General features: G+C 35.5%; 1 protein-coding gene across 5 annotated transcripts in view; it reads left to right on the top strand.

The window, feature by feature from the left end:
* The first annotated feature begins 3,680 nt into the window (after positions 1 to 3,680).
* Positions 3,681 to 18,665, top strand: part of LOC6644182 (neuronal acetylcholine receptor subunit alpha-7) — a 103,855-nt gene continuing 88,870 nt past the window's right edge. For all 5 annotated transcript variants that reach the window (XM_047010524.1, XM_047010523.1, XM_047010526.1 and 2 more), the window contains exon 1: positions 3,681 to 4,695. In XM_047010524.1, the coding sequence (XP_046866480.1) occupies positions 4,635 to 4,695 (61 nt within the window). In that variant the 5' untranslated portion in view covers positions 3,681 to 4,634. The remainder of the gene's footprint in view (positions 4,696 to 18,665) is intronic.

The raw sequence follows: 18,665 nt of genomic DNA, 5'->3' as shown, positions 1-18,665 counted from the left end.
CTTTTGCTGATGAATGACTTTTATCACTTGTTGTTTACTAATTCCAGGTCGGCTATTCTAACAACTTTCTAACAACTCTTGTTTGGGAGTTAAAGTTTTCATTTACAACTTATTTATGTATTTATGTTCTTTTTGTTTTAAGTTACATCAGTTACAAAAATTTATGTTTTTTTGTTAAAGTTAATGATGTTCATAGACTTAGAAATCTTTTTTGTTCATTTGTAATTAGCTCGAGGTCAAGATTTTACTGAAATAAAATATAAAAGTTAATATGTATATTGAAATGTTTATCGAATACGAATGATTATAATATTTTAGACTCTTCGGTTAAAAAAACAAGTGGCGACTTCTTCATCTAGCACCTCATCTAGCAATTTACCAATTAACTGAGTTCTGTTATTAAAATGTTTATTTATATTCTTTCAATCCTGTATACACATATATGTAGGTATGTATCTTTTGCCCAGTTAAATAAAAATTTAAACTAACCCCAAAATCTCTGCACAAATATGTATATGTATATTTTTTTCCAACAAAATCGCTTCACTGGCATTTTAAGTATATTTATAAACCAGCCCCTTGGGCATAATTTTTCAACTTGCTAAACAAATTTGTGCAACAATGTATGCCAAAGGGTTCAATTATAAACAGAGACGACCGCCCACCACTAAAAAAAAAAATGAAAAAGAAAATAACAACAAAAACCAAAAAATATTGCAACAAAAAACATGGAAACCTCAAAGCGGATACTGCAGGGCACTTGCCAATCCCCTTGGTGGGGGCAATTTGCAAACTGCAGTGTGTTGAGAGTGTATGTGTGTGTGTGTGTGTAAGTGTGTGTGTGAGTGTGTGTGTGAGTGGGTGTAGGCTGACAACCACAAGGGAGCCAAATCGGCGGCTTGCCACCTCTTTTGTCACGCCTAAGCGGATACAACTTTTACTTTCATACCCTACTCTAAAGGGAATCCTTATTTGGCAATTAAGTATGAACCTAAGGATTATAGTCACATTTCTGACAGAATTGCTTGTGTAGGCTTAATATAAATGTCATTGCTTTCGTAATCTGTTCAGTGCTTAGATTTAAGTAGTCTTGTGTGACTGAATTTAGTTGGTAAAAGTTTGCAATATAAATATTTCTACCTCTTCACTTTAAAGGGTCTATAAAAATTAACTAATTTCATTGAGAGCTAATAAATATTTGCCTGGTAATTTCAAGGATCATTGTGTGTTATAAGATGCAGGGTCTGCTCTACCTATTTCGTGTGGGGAACGTAAGTTGGCTCTCTCATCATTGTCGAAGCATAAAATTGACTTTGAAACTTTTTTACCTGCCAGCTCGGTGCCACAAACAAATGGCATAAAAACTAAACTTGAAATTAATTAACCGCGACAGGGCGAATTCTCAAAACCCCTTAAGAGTCTTTCCCCCCAAATGTGTGTGTGTGTGTCTGTGAGTGTCTGTGTGTGCAATTTAAATTTGGCGTTTTGCGTTTTCCTCGAGCTTGCTCATTCTTTTGCGTATAAAGTCGGCTCAGTTTTGCTTCTTCTTTTTCTTTTATTTTTTTCTTTTTGGTTGGCAGACATAACTCATAAAACCTCCTAATTACACAAACAGCTGACGCGGTCATAGGCTGAAAGAAGGAGATAAGCAGAGAAAGTGAAAGAGAGAAAGGTAAAGCAGGGAACGCAATGAAAGCAGCTTGCGATTTGTTATATAAAATAATATAATTTTGTAGCTTTGTGAAATTAGATAGACTTGCCAGCTTTAAATGAAAAGAAAGATTTTCGCTGCCTAATGGAACCGAAATGTTATTACTCTAACAAAAAAAGTTTTGGTTAAATGAATAAGAATTAATACGAGGTAACTAACTGAGAATGAGGTGCTGCGTACATTTGACTAATGCACATTGTCTTCATTAAAATTCCACTTGGTCTCTAGTCTCATCTTGATATTAACTCATCGTTACTCACATCCTTTTCAAAAAAAAGAAGAAAAAATTCCTTGCCTATCGCACATTATCTTCTAAATGAGAGCAAAAAACATAATGCTCTTTCTCTGTCTAACACTCTATTTTCTCTCTCTCTCTCTCTCTGGCTTTTGGCTTGCCTGCCTGCTGGCCGTCGAGCACGTGTAAATTATTGTGGTCGTGGTGGGCCAAAGATGGGCGATGCCTGAAAGTGTGCTATGGCTTTTTTCTTCTTCCTTTTTTTTTTTTCCTGCGCAACTCATACCATAAAAGGAGGTGGAGCTCGCAACACGCAGCATGTATTTCAATTACTGCATTTCTCATGCGGCTGCCACCGCCTATGCCTGGGATACGCCCTCCCTCCCCACGCACACCCTCTTCGTCCTGTCACCCCCTCATCATTCTCATAGACTGGCCGACTGCCGTGCTTTTTTATCCATGCCTTTTTAATTTCTGCCTGGTTTGGTTTTGTTGCTTTTGCCATTGCTTTTAATACCCATTACCGTGAAGGTAAAATGGCATATATATAAACAAAACACTTAAAATGGAACTACGATCATAAAATCTATATTCATAGCCATAACATATGTGGTTCATTGAAGAGTTCGTAGTTCAGTTTAAGTTTTAGTAAAAGGTATCTCAAAGTCGATGTCATGCGCTAGGCAAATTTGTTGTTTTTTTCCGTTATCTGGCGCATTTTTACGCAAATTCATTGTTTTAATTTACTCAAGTTTGTTGACCGAAAACAAAAACTAATCAATGTGGTTTTTTACTGTTGGTAAAATAGCATAGATTGAGGCGAGAAAGTTGGTGATGAGGGCCTCAAGGTGACAACGTATCTGCGGCATTTGTGAAATGAGGTTAAAACTTCTAATGGGGTTAATAGCATATATTTTTTAATTAAACATTGAGTAAGCTTAAGTTTTTCTGTTGCGGTTTTTAGCTTTCGCCATTTGCTCTTGTTCAAGTCCGAATTTTTTTTCGTTCTTTGTGGTAACTCGGAGTAGCAGCCTACTAAGTTGTGGCCAAGGATTTAAGTTAAAACAAAAAATGACTGCGCAGAAAAAAAATCGCTTTGAATACTACAAAACCTCAAAAGTGTTAGGGTGTTGATGAAGAGATGATATAAATAGAATAAAATGGGCAGACACTACTATAATGCCAATAGTAAATATAAGAAATAGATTTTATAAATGACAAAAAGTAATAAATTAAGATTTGTTTATTTCATTTTCATGTTTAAGATGTATAAAAAAAAGGATAATCAATATTGATTTTCTTTATCTATTTTTAGCTATCAGAATATAACTGAACGAAACAACAACGAAATAATTGAACAACCCACATTTAAGAAAATTACAAAAAGGAAAACTGGCAGAAGAGAAAATCGCCTAAAAGGAATACAACAACAAATACTGCTACCTACGGTTTCTCAAGATCTATAAAACGAAAACAAAAAATAATAACTAAAAAATTCAACAAAAAGAATAATAAGTCAAGTGCAAATTATGTAAATCTTAGCAAAAAAAAAAAAAAAAAAAACAAAATTAGACGAAACGCGGTAACCATAAAATAGAACTATATTAAAAATTCTTAAAAAGATCTGCGGCCAAGCAAACGAAAATAAAATCTGCAAAACGGCAACAACCTCAAAAAAAATTTAGCAGGATAAAAGAAGCCAAAAAAAAAAAACAACAAATAGTTATAAAAAAATAAATATAAAACCAAAGCAGTGCAAACCAAAAACCACAGCCACAAAATCCACAAAACGCATTCGAAAAAGATTTCAAAGCAAGAAAACCGCAGAAAAAAGCAAGAAGAAAATACGCGTGCCAAATATTTGCGCACACCAAAAAAGGAAAAAAAAACAAAGTATCAAATAATCAAAAAGGGAAATTCAAGAGCATAAAAAAAGAAACGTCAAATAACGCTGGAGATAGGATTGAGACCAAAAAAACCGAAGAAAATTAAGACATTTACCGAAACAAATGTTGGTGGGCAAATTGAAGAGACATTAGCGTATAAATACCTGGCAGTAGGTTAACTAATTGACCTACACGGACACACACATACCCACACACGCCTACACAGACACACCTTGGCACATAAAAACAAAAGCTCACATACTTAGGATAGCTCACACACGTAGATACTGAAAAGGAGCAAAGGAAGAAAAGAAGGACGCCTTCTCATCAAGAACCATTGTTGACACCAACAACGCGCGCCGCTGAACTCACTGACCCACTCAAACCGTCGCCTGGTTTTTGTCTTCTGTGGCCTTTGTTTTGTTTGCTGTTTCTCTAGAAAGCCAGCATCTACTTAGCGGTAGCTGAAAGGTGAGGTGTCATCTCCCACTCCCAGTATTACTACCCATACAACGTGGCGACTACTACTATTTAACCAAGGTGACGAGGCAAGGATTGCTAACCACTTTGTTGCAGCCACAGGCCAGTTTTAAAGCAGAGCCACTTTCACTCCTTCTGCTGCTCTCCTGCTCCTGCTCATCCTTCACCGGCTTCTCTATCCAACCACCATTAGCATCAACAACAAGAGAAAGAGAACAGAAACGAAGGCTCAGTCCCAGGCACAGGCGCAGGCAGAGGCAGAAGCAGGCAGCAGAGAAAGAGCTATTCAACCTAAAAACAACGCAAACAACAATCCAAGGACATGGACTCGTCGTCGTCGTGCACGCTGTTTGCCGTGTTGATCTTCCTTGTGATAATTAAAGGTGAGTGCTCTGCCGCCAACTCAGTTTTCTCCCTACACTTCATTCTCTATTTGCCCTTTTCATTATACCATGTTGTGCCCTCTTATCACACTTTACACAATTGCATATTAAATGTTTGTGTAATGAAATAATTGTAAATATTAAATATATAAAAAATAAATTGACGAAGGTCAAGGCTAGGCTGTTCTCATGGGGCAGAATGTAATGAAAAGTTAAGCTGAATTACCGGAGAAGATCCTCAGATTGAGCAGTTTTTGTTTGGTGGCAATTTGTTTTCTGTTTAACTTTTTCGCCTTTTTAAAAGTTTCCAGACTTTAATCTTGATTAATTTGTAAATAAAAGGGTACTGCAGTTGTGCGATTTGAATTAAATTTGAAAAAAGCAAAAAATTGTCTGTTTTAATTATGAATAATTTATTTCTTAGTACCCTAAAAGTTTTTTGATTGGATTATGACATTGAAATAAGTGTTTTAGTGCAGAAAAATTTTGATACAAATTAACTAAATGATTAAGTTTTCTTCCTTAAGTTTTAGTGTAGAATTAAGGATATCTAGATAAATTTCTAATCTTTTAAATTTTGATCGATAATTTTTAAGTACCAGAGAAGTTTTGAATGTTCATGAAATAATTTTGGCTATCAAAGAAATTTTTGTTAAGGACTCATTAAAAAAACAAAAATTATGTACATTTTTGTTATGATGATGATAAAAAAATATTGCACATTTATTTTCCATTCTTTAACATATTCAGAAACAACAATAACAACAACTTAACTCTGAATTCACGTACAGAAAAATTAAAAAAAAAATTGTTTGAGGTTCTATTACTGACACGAGTCATTTTTGTTCACAATCTAAAAATCTGCCCATCTTCCTTAGTTAACACTGACTAAAAGCTTCTCTTTTTACTCAAAAACACTTATCAACTACCTGTAAGGTCCAATCAAAAAAAATTTCAAAAGCTTTCAGTTCATCAAAAGCGTTAAATGTTAGTGCGGTGGGAAAATGAAATGGAAAATGTCTAAATTGATAAGTAAATGAATTAAATTACTCGCTTGATGGGTACAGACAGGCGGCTTTAAGTATCAGGTGGAAACTCAAATTCTTCAATAAATATTAAAGCTATGAAAGACAATTTAACAAGCTTGTTAACCAGATACTTTAAGATGTCTACATTTCCGCATTTCCCATTTTATTCACTATCAATTCAAAATGCACAAGTCTCTTCTGACTATGCATAAATCTTGTCTCCTGTCATACCGCAGCTAAGATGGCAAAGCCAAGACTTTTATTTCGCCCAACAACTAACAACGAGATTTTTATTCCTATGCGTTTTGCTTTTTCTTGCTTTTTTTTTTGTTTTTTTAACTTCTTTTTTCAATTTCAACTGGCAGGCTGGTTTTTTATGGCACTTTAACCAGGAGTCAGGAGAAGGTATAGAACAAAAAAACTTAAAATGGAAAAAGTAAAAGCCATACCACATACGAGACCCTATACACCCACCCAGCCACATTCGTACATATACGTGTTTGTGTCTGAATGTGTAGCTATTATATAGAGTTCTCCAGTTGTACTTGCTCAAATTCCCAAGCAGCACGCCATAAATTCACATGGATGCCATTGTCGCCATGGAGATCGCCCAGAGCCAAACTTTGCCATATTTTTGCTTTACGTTTTGCGTTTTTTTTTGCTTTTTTCTTTAGTTTGCAATTGCCACAGTAGACAAAAAAAAACCGAGAAATATATGTATAATACGCGGCAATGAGACAAATATTCGAGTATGGGAAAGGCGGAAGGAGGGAGGAAGACAAAAAATACAATTGTCATACTTCCCCAGGAGGCCGTACTTCAAATCTACCATCTGCTGCTCCCTAGAGTGACTCCGAGAATCGCAAACACACGCGATTTCAAGTTATTCTCTTCTCAGTTCCCTTTCCCATTTTTACCGGTTTCAATTTTTCTGCTTTTTGCCGTTTTTTTTTTTTTATTTCCCAACTTGCATTGAGTGTTGGCGCAGAAGTTGGTTTTTCTGCCTGAATTGTCTGAATGTCCTACTCCTACTCGAGCTCCAATACCTCGACCCACTCAGATTTCGCCACCCCCACATGCATGCCCCACTGTAGAACAGGGTGTTGACAAAAATAACAAGCGGCCATAAACTACGAAGGCTCTGTCGAGGCTCGGCTTGTTGATTTTCCATTGGCCAACATTTGCATTGCCATATGCAAATGAAAACGTTAATGTGGATCATCTTAATTAATACGAAAGATAACATTAAATAAATAGTTTTTTATATATGTCATTTTATTAAAATAATATTCGAAAATTGTTGAAATTCGATAAAAATTTTAATGGAAGCAATGAAATGTTTGTTAGATTTATTAGTAGATTGGTTCTAAATTTTTGTTCTATTTTGGAAATATCTTATTTTATCTAACAATAGGTTTATTTATATGGTGTGAACTAAAGTTTTGGGTTGCCTTGATTGGAATCAGTGCTGGGTTTACCTTAAGGCCACATTAGGCTCGTGACTAAAATATGGGAATTGAAATAAAGGTGCTGGAATTAGGGCTAGGACTAAGGACAGCATACAAATCGTACAAGATGGGCAACTGATCGGAGTGCACTTTATCGAATCGTGATAATCTTATTAATCTTTTAAATTGAAATGTGCATATTTTCATCAGATAGACAAATATAGAAGTAAAGTAAAAACCATTTAAATAATTTTTTCTTTATAAAAATTATTTGAAAGTAGTCAGGAAATATTAAAATCTGTGTTTAAATTGCGTTAGTCAAAGCTGCACAAATTCTGAAATTCCAGATTTTTACAGCTTCGGGTATTTTTGTACTCTAGAAAAACTATTGATTCTGCTTATAAAAATTTTAAAAAATTGGAAAATATCTTTAAAATTTTTATCAAATGCTAATTATTTACACGACCATACGAATATTCTTTGAGATTGATAACTCTCCAAATAGTCTTTGGTACTCAGTTCTGAAAAGAATCGTCTTTTAGAAGCGCATCTTTATTTCACGCACACTATTCCACTTTCAGACTAAACTTTTATTTTACTTCATATTCTATGGATTCGTTTTTTTTTGTGGGTGGGAATTTTTTCTTTATTTTTGTTTTCACAACGTCTTTTTCGCAGTGCAAAGTTATTACTTAAGCATCGCTGTGGGAGTTCCATGGGCAAATCTTTGACTTTGTCTTTGTTGCCTACCTCCTGTGCCTTCTTGGGCTTTCGGGCTCGATGCTTCTCTTGGCTGAGATTTCTGTCAGACAAAGACTAATGAAGACAGCGTCGCATTCGAATCGCTTCCTCTGAGCTGGCAAGACAAATATTTTCAATAAGCTTTCTCCTTTTTTGGCTCGGGGATAACAAAGTGCGCGGTGATTGGAAAATCAGCAGTTGAAAATTGCCAAAAGCGTTGAGCAGCAGAGGGAGGAGAATAGTCGATGGCAGATGGAGGATGGAGGAATCAAAATACAATATTTCAATGGCAACATTGTCAATTGTTGTTGTTGTTGTTGGTATGGCTGTTGTTGCTTCCTCTCGTTGGAAGTTGGCAGTTGGCGAACGCATAAATTTTGTGGCCATGGGCTGGCGCACCTTGAAATTTTGCCCCTTCTCTGCATTTGCTTTTCATTTCATTTCCAATCTACATACAATCTATATATACATATATACATAATGTATACATGCAAATGTATGTATATATCTACTATTGGTCACATATATTCTTGTTTTAAGGCATTTTACGCATTTTCGTTAAATTTAAATGACATAAATTTCTATTGGATTTGGTTGTGCAAAGCCACAAGATGTGGGGCTAAAGGTTCTCAACATTTCTGGACTTTAATTTACATTTGATACGCACTTAACTTATGCTGTCAGGAAATGTTAGAAGGAAATGCGGTTTAGGTTTAGTTTTGGTTACACCCTTTACAGGGTTTTCAAGGCAAGATTTTGGCCATAATATCCAAGCATTAGCACAAATTATCTCATGAATTCTTGTAATGAGTAAACCTTGACAAAATGAAGATAGATAGGTTTGATTATTGTTTTAAACCTTTCATTATTTAACTTCTAGTGTTTTAATAATTATATATATGTATATTTTATACGTATTTCTATAAAATTTGCTAGTCCAAAAAAATATTTTTTAAAAAAGATCTTGTAGAACTAAATGTTATTACTTTTTTAAATATTATGCCAAACTGGTGACTTGAAAACATAAATGAAAAACATTTATTATTAATACGCAGAACATTTATTGGGAAACATTATAAAAAATCTTTTAAAATGTCCCTAATATTTTTTAATATACATATGTACTTAAGTCCAGGAAAACATTAATCCAGGAATTTCATTGTATCAAAATGTTTTCAAAAACAAATCTTTGATTAGTGTATTATACTATATATATATTTTATACTATATTGTAAAACGTATGGTATTTAATTAGTTAGTACTTTGTTTAGCCAAATATTATAAAATATTTGTAAAAGCAGCTTTCGTTATAATGTCACATAGTCAAAAGCAAAAAACTAATATTCTTTATTCCTTATCCCAAAATCTTGTATAAGCCAAATACAAATTAATTAATAGTTTAGTCTTAGCTTTAATGGCATTTTCTGTGTTAAATATATAAGTTGGCTTTAAAGCAGCAAATAACAGACTGAATTAGTTGAAAATACAGTTCTTTCGTTTTTTTCCATTTGCCACCAGATTTTCTTTCCATTTAACTTTTTTTTTCTTTGTTTCCACGTTTTTATGACATTTTTAAGTAAGTCACAACTCGCATCCGGCGAGATACTTTCTTCTTTTCCTTGGCACTTTTGTTGTTGTTTTTGTCTTTGCCTTATATTTTTTTTTTGTTGTAATTGAATGCGTTAAATTACAGCAAATTTATGCTTATCAAGTTTTGTTTTTGTTGTCTGGCAGGCCCACGAGTGCTGTTTACGGTTATTTAGGCGCAGGCACTAAGTTTCAGTTGCTGTTGTTGTTGTTGGTGGTGGTGCTGGTGTCTTTTTTTTTACGAGTAAAATGGCGGTTGGGGGATTGGCCATATAAAAAATGCTTATTTGCAAACTTTTGTGGCGGCAATACTGCTGACTCATTCTCGTGGAAGCCTACAGGTGCCTACCCAAGCCCCATCACAGTATCTCTCTCTCTCTCTCTTCTGCAACCATTATTCTCTCTTTACCACTTTGCCCTGCCAACCCGCACTTTGCCGCCCCTTGGTTCATTTGGTTGGTATTAAAGCAATGTGGGGATTAGGTAAAGGAGCCAAGGTTGATGTCGCTGGCGCCACGGAAGTGCAGAAATGCGTAACTAAAAAAAAGAAAAACTTGTTTTTCTTTCAGTGCACTGCTTGCTCCTCTCCGACTGCCTGCTTCCCCTTTCGGCGGCCTTGAAAGTTGATGCTGCTTGCAGCGGAAGCTGTAGCCAAAGCTAAAGTTAGAGCTATCCGCTTTTACCTGAAGGCAAAAGCTGATGGATGGGGTGCGGAGGAGAAGCAGTCGCGGCTTACAACGTTCCAAGGAAGTGGAAAAGTTGGCTTAGGCAAAAAGGCGATCTCTCTCGTATGTGCGCCAGCAATCCGCTAGAGAACACAATTCGATGGCGAAGTTTTTGCGGTTTGAAGTTTGGCAGTTGTGTGAGTCTTATGCAAAGACTCATGGGGAATATTCAAAAATTGATTGTGGCTACGATAATCATTTTTCCACCCAAAAATGTATAGTCAAAGAAAATAAATGCGTATATATCCCGCATATTTACTGTGCTGAATTCAAGTTTTATACTTTCATATTTTTCTTTGATTCTCCCATTGCTTAAGCCGATGAAAGTTCTATAACCAAAAACTACTACTGAATCAACAAAAGTGCACTTAAGTAGACTTGTTGCATAGCACACTGTGGCAAAATTGCAAATTGGTCGCATCGCAAATATATGACCGATACTTAAAATGTAGTAAAAAAAATATTTACCATAGTCATTTGTATTCTTATATGAAGTTTTTTCTCATAAACATAAAATTGTTGATTTCCTATTGCTTTGTTTTTTTAGTGGCCGTAGTTCATTAAATATATTCTCTCAAGTTTATGTGTTTTTCACACAGTGCTAAGATTTCCTGAAGTGGAAAAAAAAAGAAAACAACAACAGAAACAAAATAAGACCATAAAATGAGAAATTAAAAAAGAACTGGGGAAAACAAGAGAAGCGAAGAGAAGAAGGAAATTCCATCAGCCATCAGTTGCTGTATGAGATGAGTAACTTTCATGACTTTAGCTCAAATGTTTACCAGACACTTCAATACACTAAAAGCTGTGCTAAAGCACCGAAGAGTTGCCTATAAAAAAGGTAAAAAATAATTGCGCCCATGGCGACTACAAAGCGAATTACAAACAGAGCCCAAAAGGCACGAAAAACGCAGCCCCGCGGCGCCCTAATATATGCAATGCCAAACGAAACGAAACGAATAACTGACAGTAGGCCAAAAAGGAAAAAAATGAAAGTGAATGTATTCGAGAGGACAAGGGGACAAATGGCAGTAACAGAGACCAAGAGGGTGATTGGGCGTTACGATGGGCGGGTGGGTGAATGGGCGACTGTGCGACTGGGTGACTGGGTGACTAGGTGAGAGGCGGCAAAAAGTGAGACTGGGCCAACCCAATTGACTGACTCTAGTCGAAAGCACAGAAAAGAAAGGAAAACATGCAAATTTTTCAACGTGGGCCCCAGAGCGAGGTTTTACTTTGTTCTGTGTCGAGATATTTGCATAGCCTACGTTTCGCTTTCCCTCTCTTCAACTGTTAGTCCAACTGGTCCTGGTTTCTGTCCCAGTGCCATGTCTCCATGGTGACATTAACAATGTGAATGCTATGGTGTGGGGGTTGGGTCTGGGCATTTGGCGGGGTCAGGTGAGTTTTTGGCTCCCTTCAAAATATAATGAATTAAAATCTGGAATTTCAGATTCGCACTCGGGCATCCAGTTTAGTTGGTTTTCAAGGATATACAGGGATGCGCATGTTTATTCCCGTTTTTTGCACTCAATTCCAGGATTCAAGAGAATATGAGTGAAAGGCAGAGAGTGAGTGCCCGAGAAGGAGAGAGAGAGAGGGAGAGAGAGAGAGAGATGCCAGTGCGTATCTCTTTCACTCAAAAAAGCAAAGTTTTCATTCAATACATTTTCTCGTATATGGCAAGAGACACATCCACACTCAGCATCAGCATCAGCATCAAGTGTGTGTATTTTCATTTATTGTTATTCTTTCTTTTACTTTTCCCTTCGTTTCTTTTTGCTTGTATCTCGCTCGTTTTGCTCTTTCTCTCTGTAGGTCTCTATCTCTCTCTCTCTCTCTTCAGCAGTCATTTTTCGGCTCATAATTGACAGACAGCTGAATTTTTTATAGGCTTTATGTCTGGGTAGTCCTCTCAAGCCAGACATGAAAAAAGATGGCATACCCGTTCGTTATTCCTTCTTCCCCCCAACCTCCCACCCCTTCTCACCCCTTGAATGCCTACTGCTATTGCAGTTTCTTGTCCATCCATTAGCAATTGCAAAACTGCAGCATTAAGTGCGTTATTGTGTTATGTGCGTTTTCGCTCGTTTTGCCCTCCGACTGTGCGTGTTTAATTGAGACCAAAAACGTCAACGGTTTAATTAAGAAATATGCAGTGAGACACAAATGTATGTATGTATGTTTGAACGTGTATCTGTGCTGTTGGCAGTTGAGATGGAAACGGCGATTTGAGAACAATTGTCATGGCATTCCACAAGCATGTCAAGGATGATGTTGTGTAGGTATGGGTCACAGGTGCATTTGGAGCCTGCATTCAATCCTTTACCTAACTGAACTAAAAGCCAAATGGCGTTTTGTATATCAGCTGCTCGTTAGGTACAGCAACTGGAGGAGCATCATCTAATCGACATGACGACTACATCGACGGTGACGACAGACGCGACGACGTCGGTGGTGGAGACGGCGACGGGAGTGGCGGATGGTTCTGGCATCGGCGCCGACATCGTTCTTCTGACTAAGTGCCAAACAATGATGAGCGTAAAATGTTGTTGGCGTTCATATGGGACCCCGAGATGATGGCGATGATGATGATCAGGTTGATTATGTTGTTGTTGTTGTTGCTGTTGTGTGCTGGGAAAAAAGGTTGAGCAAAACTACTTAGTTGGAGTACTTTTGGGTGAAACTTAAGGCTCCGACTGGCTTTTAAGTGTTTGTGTCTGTGTGTGTGTGTATGGTCTATGTGTACAGTTAAGAGATTAATGGCCAAGTTGAATTAGCTGGAAAATGCCTCTAGAATTTTTACTTCTTATTAGAGTGAGCATATATGTATGTATGTACATAATTGTTCGTTGAGTTGGTACTAATTCTGTGCAAAATGTAAAGAGTTGGCACATATTTTCTTAATTTTAACATTAATTCTACAATATATTTAAATGAACTGGTAAAATTTCTAGGCCAGCTACTTCGGCTGCTAAAAATGTTCACAAAAAGGCAAACTCTGGTATTTAAAGTTTGTATAATTTATTGAAAACCGATAGCATAGTGGAAAAACTTTAACTAACTTAGACTGGCACTTGTTGCTGGGAGTTTTGAAAAAGATGGTATCAACGTTTTTGGTATGTTAGGACTAATCTTTTAAGATTACACTGATATATTATATATTAAATTTGATTGTCGATTTGCGAATATGTTGGTTATGTTTTGACATATACATATATAATGCTTGTAGAATAAGTTTGCCAACAATTTTAATTCTTAACTAGTTTTATTGTAGTTCTCGACCTCAACTCTATAACTCAGCGAATCTACAAAGTTTTACAATATTAATAACATTTTCAGTATAGAAAACTTGGATTTATTTTGTTTTATTTGTTATTAAATGTAAATTGACACATTCCTATAAACGAATTAATTCCAAAAGGAATTTAGCTGCATTTTAAATACTTTCAAATTTAAATATTTATGAGAGGTTTCAAAGGCAAACGATTTAAAAGCAATTTAAATGGATTTTTTTTATAAAACCAAATTAGTTATTCATGATGAAATAAAATTGAATAAAGAAATAGAAATCTAAAATGAAGTTCAATAATTATAATTACTCAACAAATTTCGTTTTGCTTTGTTTTTTTTTTATTATTCCAAGGGCTAAGAAAGTATTCGAAAGTATTTATTTTCCCAATTTCTAATTTATTTTGAACAAATTTATATTGTGTTGACTAGCCAAACATTGGTCAAGCCCTTATTGACTTAGCCTATACAACGAAACTGTCCTTTTTTATACCTTTTCTTACATTACTAATATAATGTATTTTCAAATAAATATTACAATTCGCTTTGTGAAATTACTTGAGGAGTTTTTCCTATTAGGTATTTTTAAAACAAATGATCTAGCCATGACTTTTCTGGCCATCAGTCAAACGGAATAGAAAATTTATACATATGTATGTATGTATGTATATACTATAAATATAAAGCTTCAGAGATACAATATTCTCCATTGAAGCCATGATTTATGGCTTTTGTCTGCATCTAACCGCAAATCTTTCTTGTAGCATTTCTTTTAGTCTGCGATATAAAAACAACAATGTCCATTAACAAAATAGACATATACACACACACAAACACACCGTTAATAGTCGACTCATACAGATATGTACATACATATATACGCACATGCAAGTTGCTCTGTGGCGCACCTTGGCCCCTTAATGTATGCAATAAAGCTCAAGTGTAGCGTCGAGCTGGTTGGTTTGTCGTCCTCCAACCCAAAACTCAAACTGGGCCCGAGCCTGAGCTAACCTTCACTTTCACTGACTAACACACACCGACTCTCGTTGAGCATGCACATGCATGCATATGCATGCGTGCCACATTGTTGCATTTCAGGTATATTGCATTGTTCCATTCCGTGACCCCCCCCCGTTCCATCAACACTTCGCATAGTGCGGTGGGGCAGGGGGGAACAAAGCTGTTGCAATGTGCAAAATGCTGCTGTTGAAAAGTCCTTGTTGTAATTACATTTTGTTTTACTCGTGTTGAGGTTTTTTGTTCCACAGAACGACCTTTTTTCCTTGCGTTCCCCGCTTAGTTGTTTATGCAAGTGTCACAGTGGGGCAGTGCCAGATAGAGAAAGAGACAGAGACATAGAGAGAGAGAGAGAGGGAGGGAGAGAGAAGGACGTTAGAGGCAAGGTGGTAGATTGCAGGATATATGTTCATAGCATGTACCATGCATAACTATGAAATTCATGCGTGATTTTTATTGTCCTGTTGTTTTTGTTATTGTTGTTATTTTGTGCACATAAAAGAATGTTTATGCATGCCTCAGCAACAAGTTACAAGTTGCCACACCCAGCAACAAAAACAGAAACAAACCCCAACAGAAACGAGAAAAAATTGTCAACTTTATTGAAATTCAAGAGTGTGAAAATTTATGGTTTTCAATTATTCACGCATGCGATTTTCATTTCAAATCGCCTGCTCGAGACCTTTTCCCATATTTTTCAGATTTTATTTGGGGACCGCAGTGAAGAAGGATCTGAACGAGTCCTTGGCTCCCATTCAATTTTTCTTTTTTTGAATTTTTTTGTGGTCTAACTGCATTGACTTTGACATTTATGGGTCCAGAGGCTGTCGATGAAATGACCATGGGGATTTGGCCTAGGTTTGTGGGCTGAGGTTAAGGATTCCTTTCACATTTACTTCCCCCTCTCTTTCTCTCTCTGTCTCTTTCTCTCTCTGTCTCTTTCTCTCTCTGTCTCTACTCCTCTCCTTACCGAGAGCTTGGCCAAATCGAGTGGGCAGGTAAAATGGTATCGACTGATGGATATTGATTGTAATCGATATTGTGTAAATGGAAATGAGTGAAATATTTGCTAAGGTGAAGGATAGCTTACCGCTGTGAATAAAACATGACCTTATCTCACCTTAATTAATATAAGTTTCAATAGACAATAATGCCAACTAGCAACTAGTTAGTTGACGGCGAAAGTGGGGGAAAAAAGCTAAAACGAACTCTTGAAATGGGTCAAGGTTAAATTAGGTCAACTAAAAGTGGCTCATTGAGTTTGTATGCTATTTTAAGTGCATAGTTCTTTCTCACTTGCTTACTTTCTTTCTCTCTGTCTCTTTCTGTCTCTATCTATCTCTCTCTTTCTTTCTCTGTATAGGTATTTCTCTCTTTCTCTCTGGCTTTGCTTGTCCTTCATTCAGGGCAATGACAGTTACAGTTACAGTTACAAAGTTAGCGGGCCAGTTAACTTGTCAGCTTACAACTAAATGCTTTCTCTTAATATTAAAGCAAATGCAAGTGCAAAAAGTGCAAACATAATAAGTAATTATATATTCTAATTAAATTTAATTAAACTAGTTTAAACATTTTAGTAATTTCCTCAATGGCATTGACTTGATAAACTCAACTAAAACTCAAAATTAAATGGATACTCAAACATCAGCCCAATTAGTTAGTAAAATTAAATTTCATTACTAGTTTTTACTGCATTTTGTTAAAAAATGTAAACCAGTAAAACAGGAAAATTGTAGAAGTTTAAAGTTGTATTGGAAAAAAATAAATATAAAAATGTATAATTGATTGCTTAATTCATATCTATTACTCCTCAGGTTCAAATTAAATCTTCGGATACTAAAAATTTTTCTTTCGTAGCTGTTTATACTTCTTTTTTCCAGTTAATTCAATTAGTTTTAATGCATTTTTTCTCAGAGTTTCGCCAAAAAAATATGCACTCTCTTAGAGACTTAACTGAATTTAGTTCTAAGGTATTAAGTAGAACCATTTTTTTTATGCACCCACAATGTGAATTAAAATTACCCTAAAGAGATTCAGTTTTTCCAGGGGCAGCAAGCCAGTTTCAGTTTTCAGTGTTACCACAGGGAAAAGATTTTAAAACTTGTATACCGTCCTGAACTCTGTGCAGAATATCGATGATTAACGTGTTACAAAAGTTAGGCATGGGTCAGTAATAAAAATTCTGTTTAGAACTAGAATGAAAAATTGAATGAAAAACATAGAACGTCTTTTTCATTATGAGAGAAATTCTAATACTAATTTAGTTTAGTTTGTTAAAATTTAGATCGATATTTAAGGTGCAAAGTTGTTTTTCTGGGTCGGCAAGCCAAAAAGTAATGTATCTATGTAAACAGAATTATTCCCACCAGAAGCAACTGGTTGTTGTGTATGTTAAACATTTGTCATTTTAGCCTCGGTCTTAATTTGATTAATTATAATAAAAACATTGTTTATTAGCATTTCAATAGAAACAATACAGCTATGTCTTCTTTTCGCCAGACAATGCCATTCTGATTGCAGAGATTTTTTTCGCAACTTTTTAAGCAGTTCTTTGTCAGAAAATTGATTGACTCAAATTATGCCGTCTTTCATTTTATTATGGTTGCAATCAAAAAATTCATCTGATTCTCTTCGTGTTTTTTATTTTCACATCCTTACCGAAAGCGCACTATCAATATTATGAGATTTAACCGCCTGAAACCCGCTTGTTGATGGACTTATGTACATACATACATATATATGTGTACATATTATGTATGTATATACAAGTTGGAGGACGAGAAAAATATTTCAAATGTAATATGCTTGTTGGCTGTCAGGAAGGAGGGACAAGCGGTTGTAGGGGAAAGCACACGGCATGACTCGGCAGAGCAATTCAACGTTTTTCTCTTTTTTGCTACACTCGAGTAGACACTCAAAGGGGTTGGGTTATGTTCTACTAAAAATAAAATAAAACCATGTTTAAATACAAAGTTGATGACTGAAAGGATACCCTGTAAGTAACGTACATATGTTTATGGGTCATTTCATTTGCCATAAAAACACGTTAAATAGAATATTATTTAGATCATAACAAACAGATACAAATTACCTAATTGAGTATCTTAAGGAAAATGACTTTTCAGTTCAAAGAAGGGTGTATGTTATTTAATACTGCCATGTGGATCAATTTTTTGCTGTTATTATACCTAGTAATTTTTAAATTTTGTTCTTCTTTCTCTACATATATTTTAGAAACTTATCCAAATTTTTATAGAATTTTTCTTGTTAGAAATGAGAAATGTGTCTTTAATAAATTTTGTATGTTTTCGTTTGTGTCTTGACTAACATAAATTAAGCTATATAAATAGCTGGAACTGAGAATTAATTTTATAAAACAAACCAAAAGCAATTTAGCAAAATTTATAAAAAACATAATGTTACATTACAAATTTTTAAAAATACTAAATGATGGAAAGCCTTTCTGAGAGTAAGATGGTAAATACGAAACTTGTAAGGATATAAAAAATTGTAGAGGTTCTAGGACTACATCAATTTGCGTTATAGGGTATACATATAACCGGTTAAACATGGATGAAAGCTTTTAAAAAATTGATTGTAAATGTCAGGCAAGACGGCGAGTGCGAAAATATTTTGCGCACGTTGAACTGTCAGCCCAATGTCCTCCGGCTTCCCATCAGTCCCATCAGCTTGTGGCCCCTACCTCAACAGCCAAATGCCAACTGCTGACTCTATGTCTGACTAAATGTGCACGTGTTGGTTTGTAGATTCTTTTATGTGTGTGTGTGTGTGTGTGTGGTTGCAAGTGTGTATGTTTGTTGGCAATTTCCGCTTCTACATTTCCGTTCATTTTGTCACGTAGTTTATGAATGAATTTAACTGCCGACGACCAAATACAACGTTGACGACGTTGAGAACGATGGCTGCCATAAAGCTTGTTGATATGTTTTAATGAGCACTTTTTATATGCACACATGGAACGCTCTTCTTTCGTTGCAATGTGTGTGTGCGATGTATGCATATATGTGTGTGAGCACACACATACATACAAAACAAAACTAAAAAGCTTGAAACATGCCCAACCAACTGAATGACACTCATCGCACATTTAAAGGCCGCCTCTACTTCTCATT

This window comes from Drosophila willistoni (assembly GCF_018902025.1).
Source record: "Drosophila willistoni isolate 14030-0811.24 chromosome 2R unlocalized genomic scaffold, UCI_dwil_1.1 Seg167, whole genome shotgun sequence".
Lineage (NCBI taxonomy): Eukaryota > Metazoa > Arthropoda > Insecta > Diptera > Drosophilidae > Drosophila > Drosophila willistoni.
Note: the sequence above shows the minus strand (reverse complement) of the source record. Positions and strands in the feature narration are given on the sequence as shown.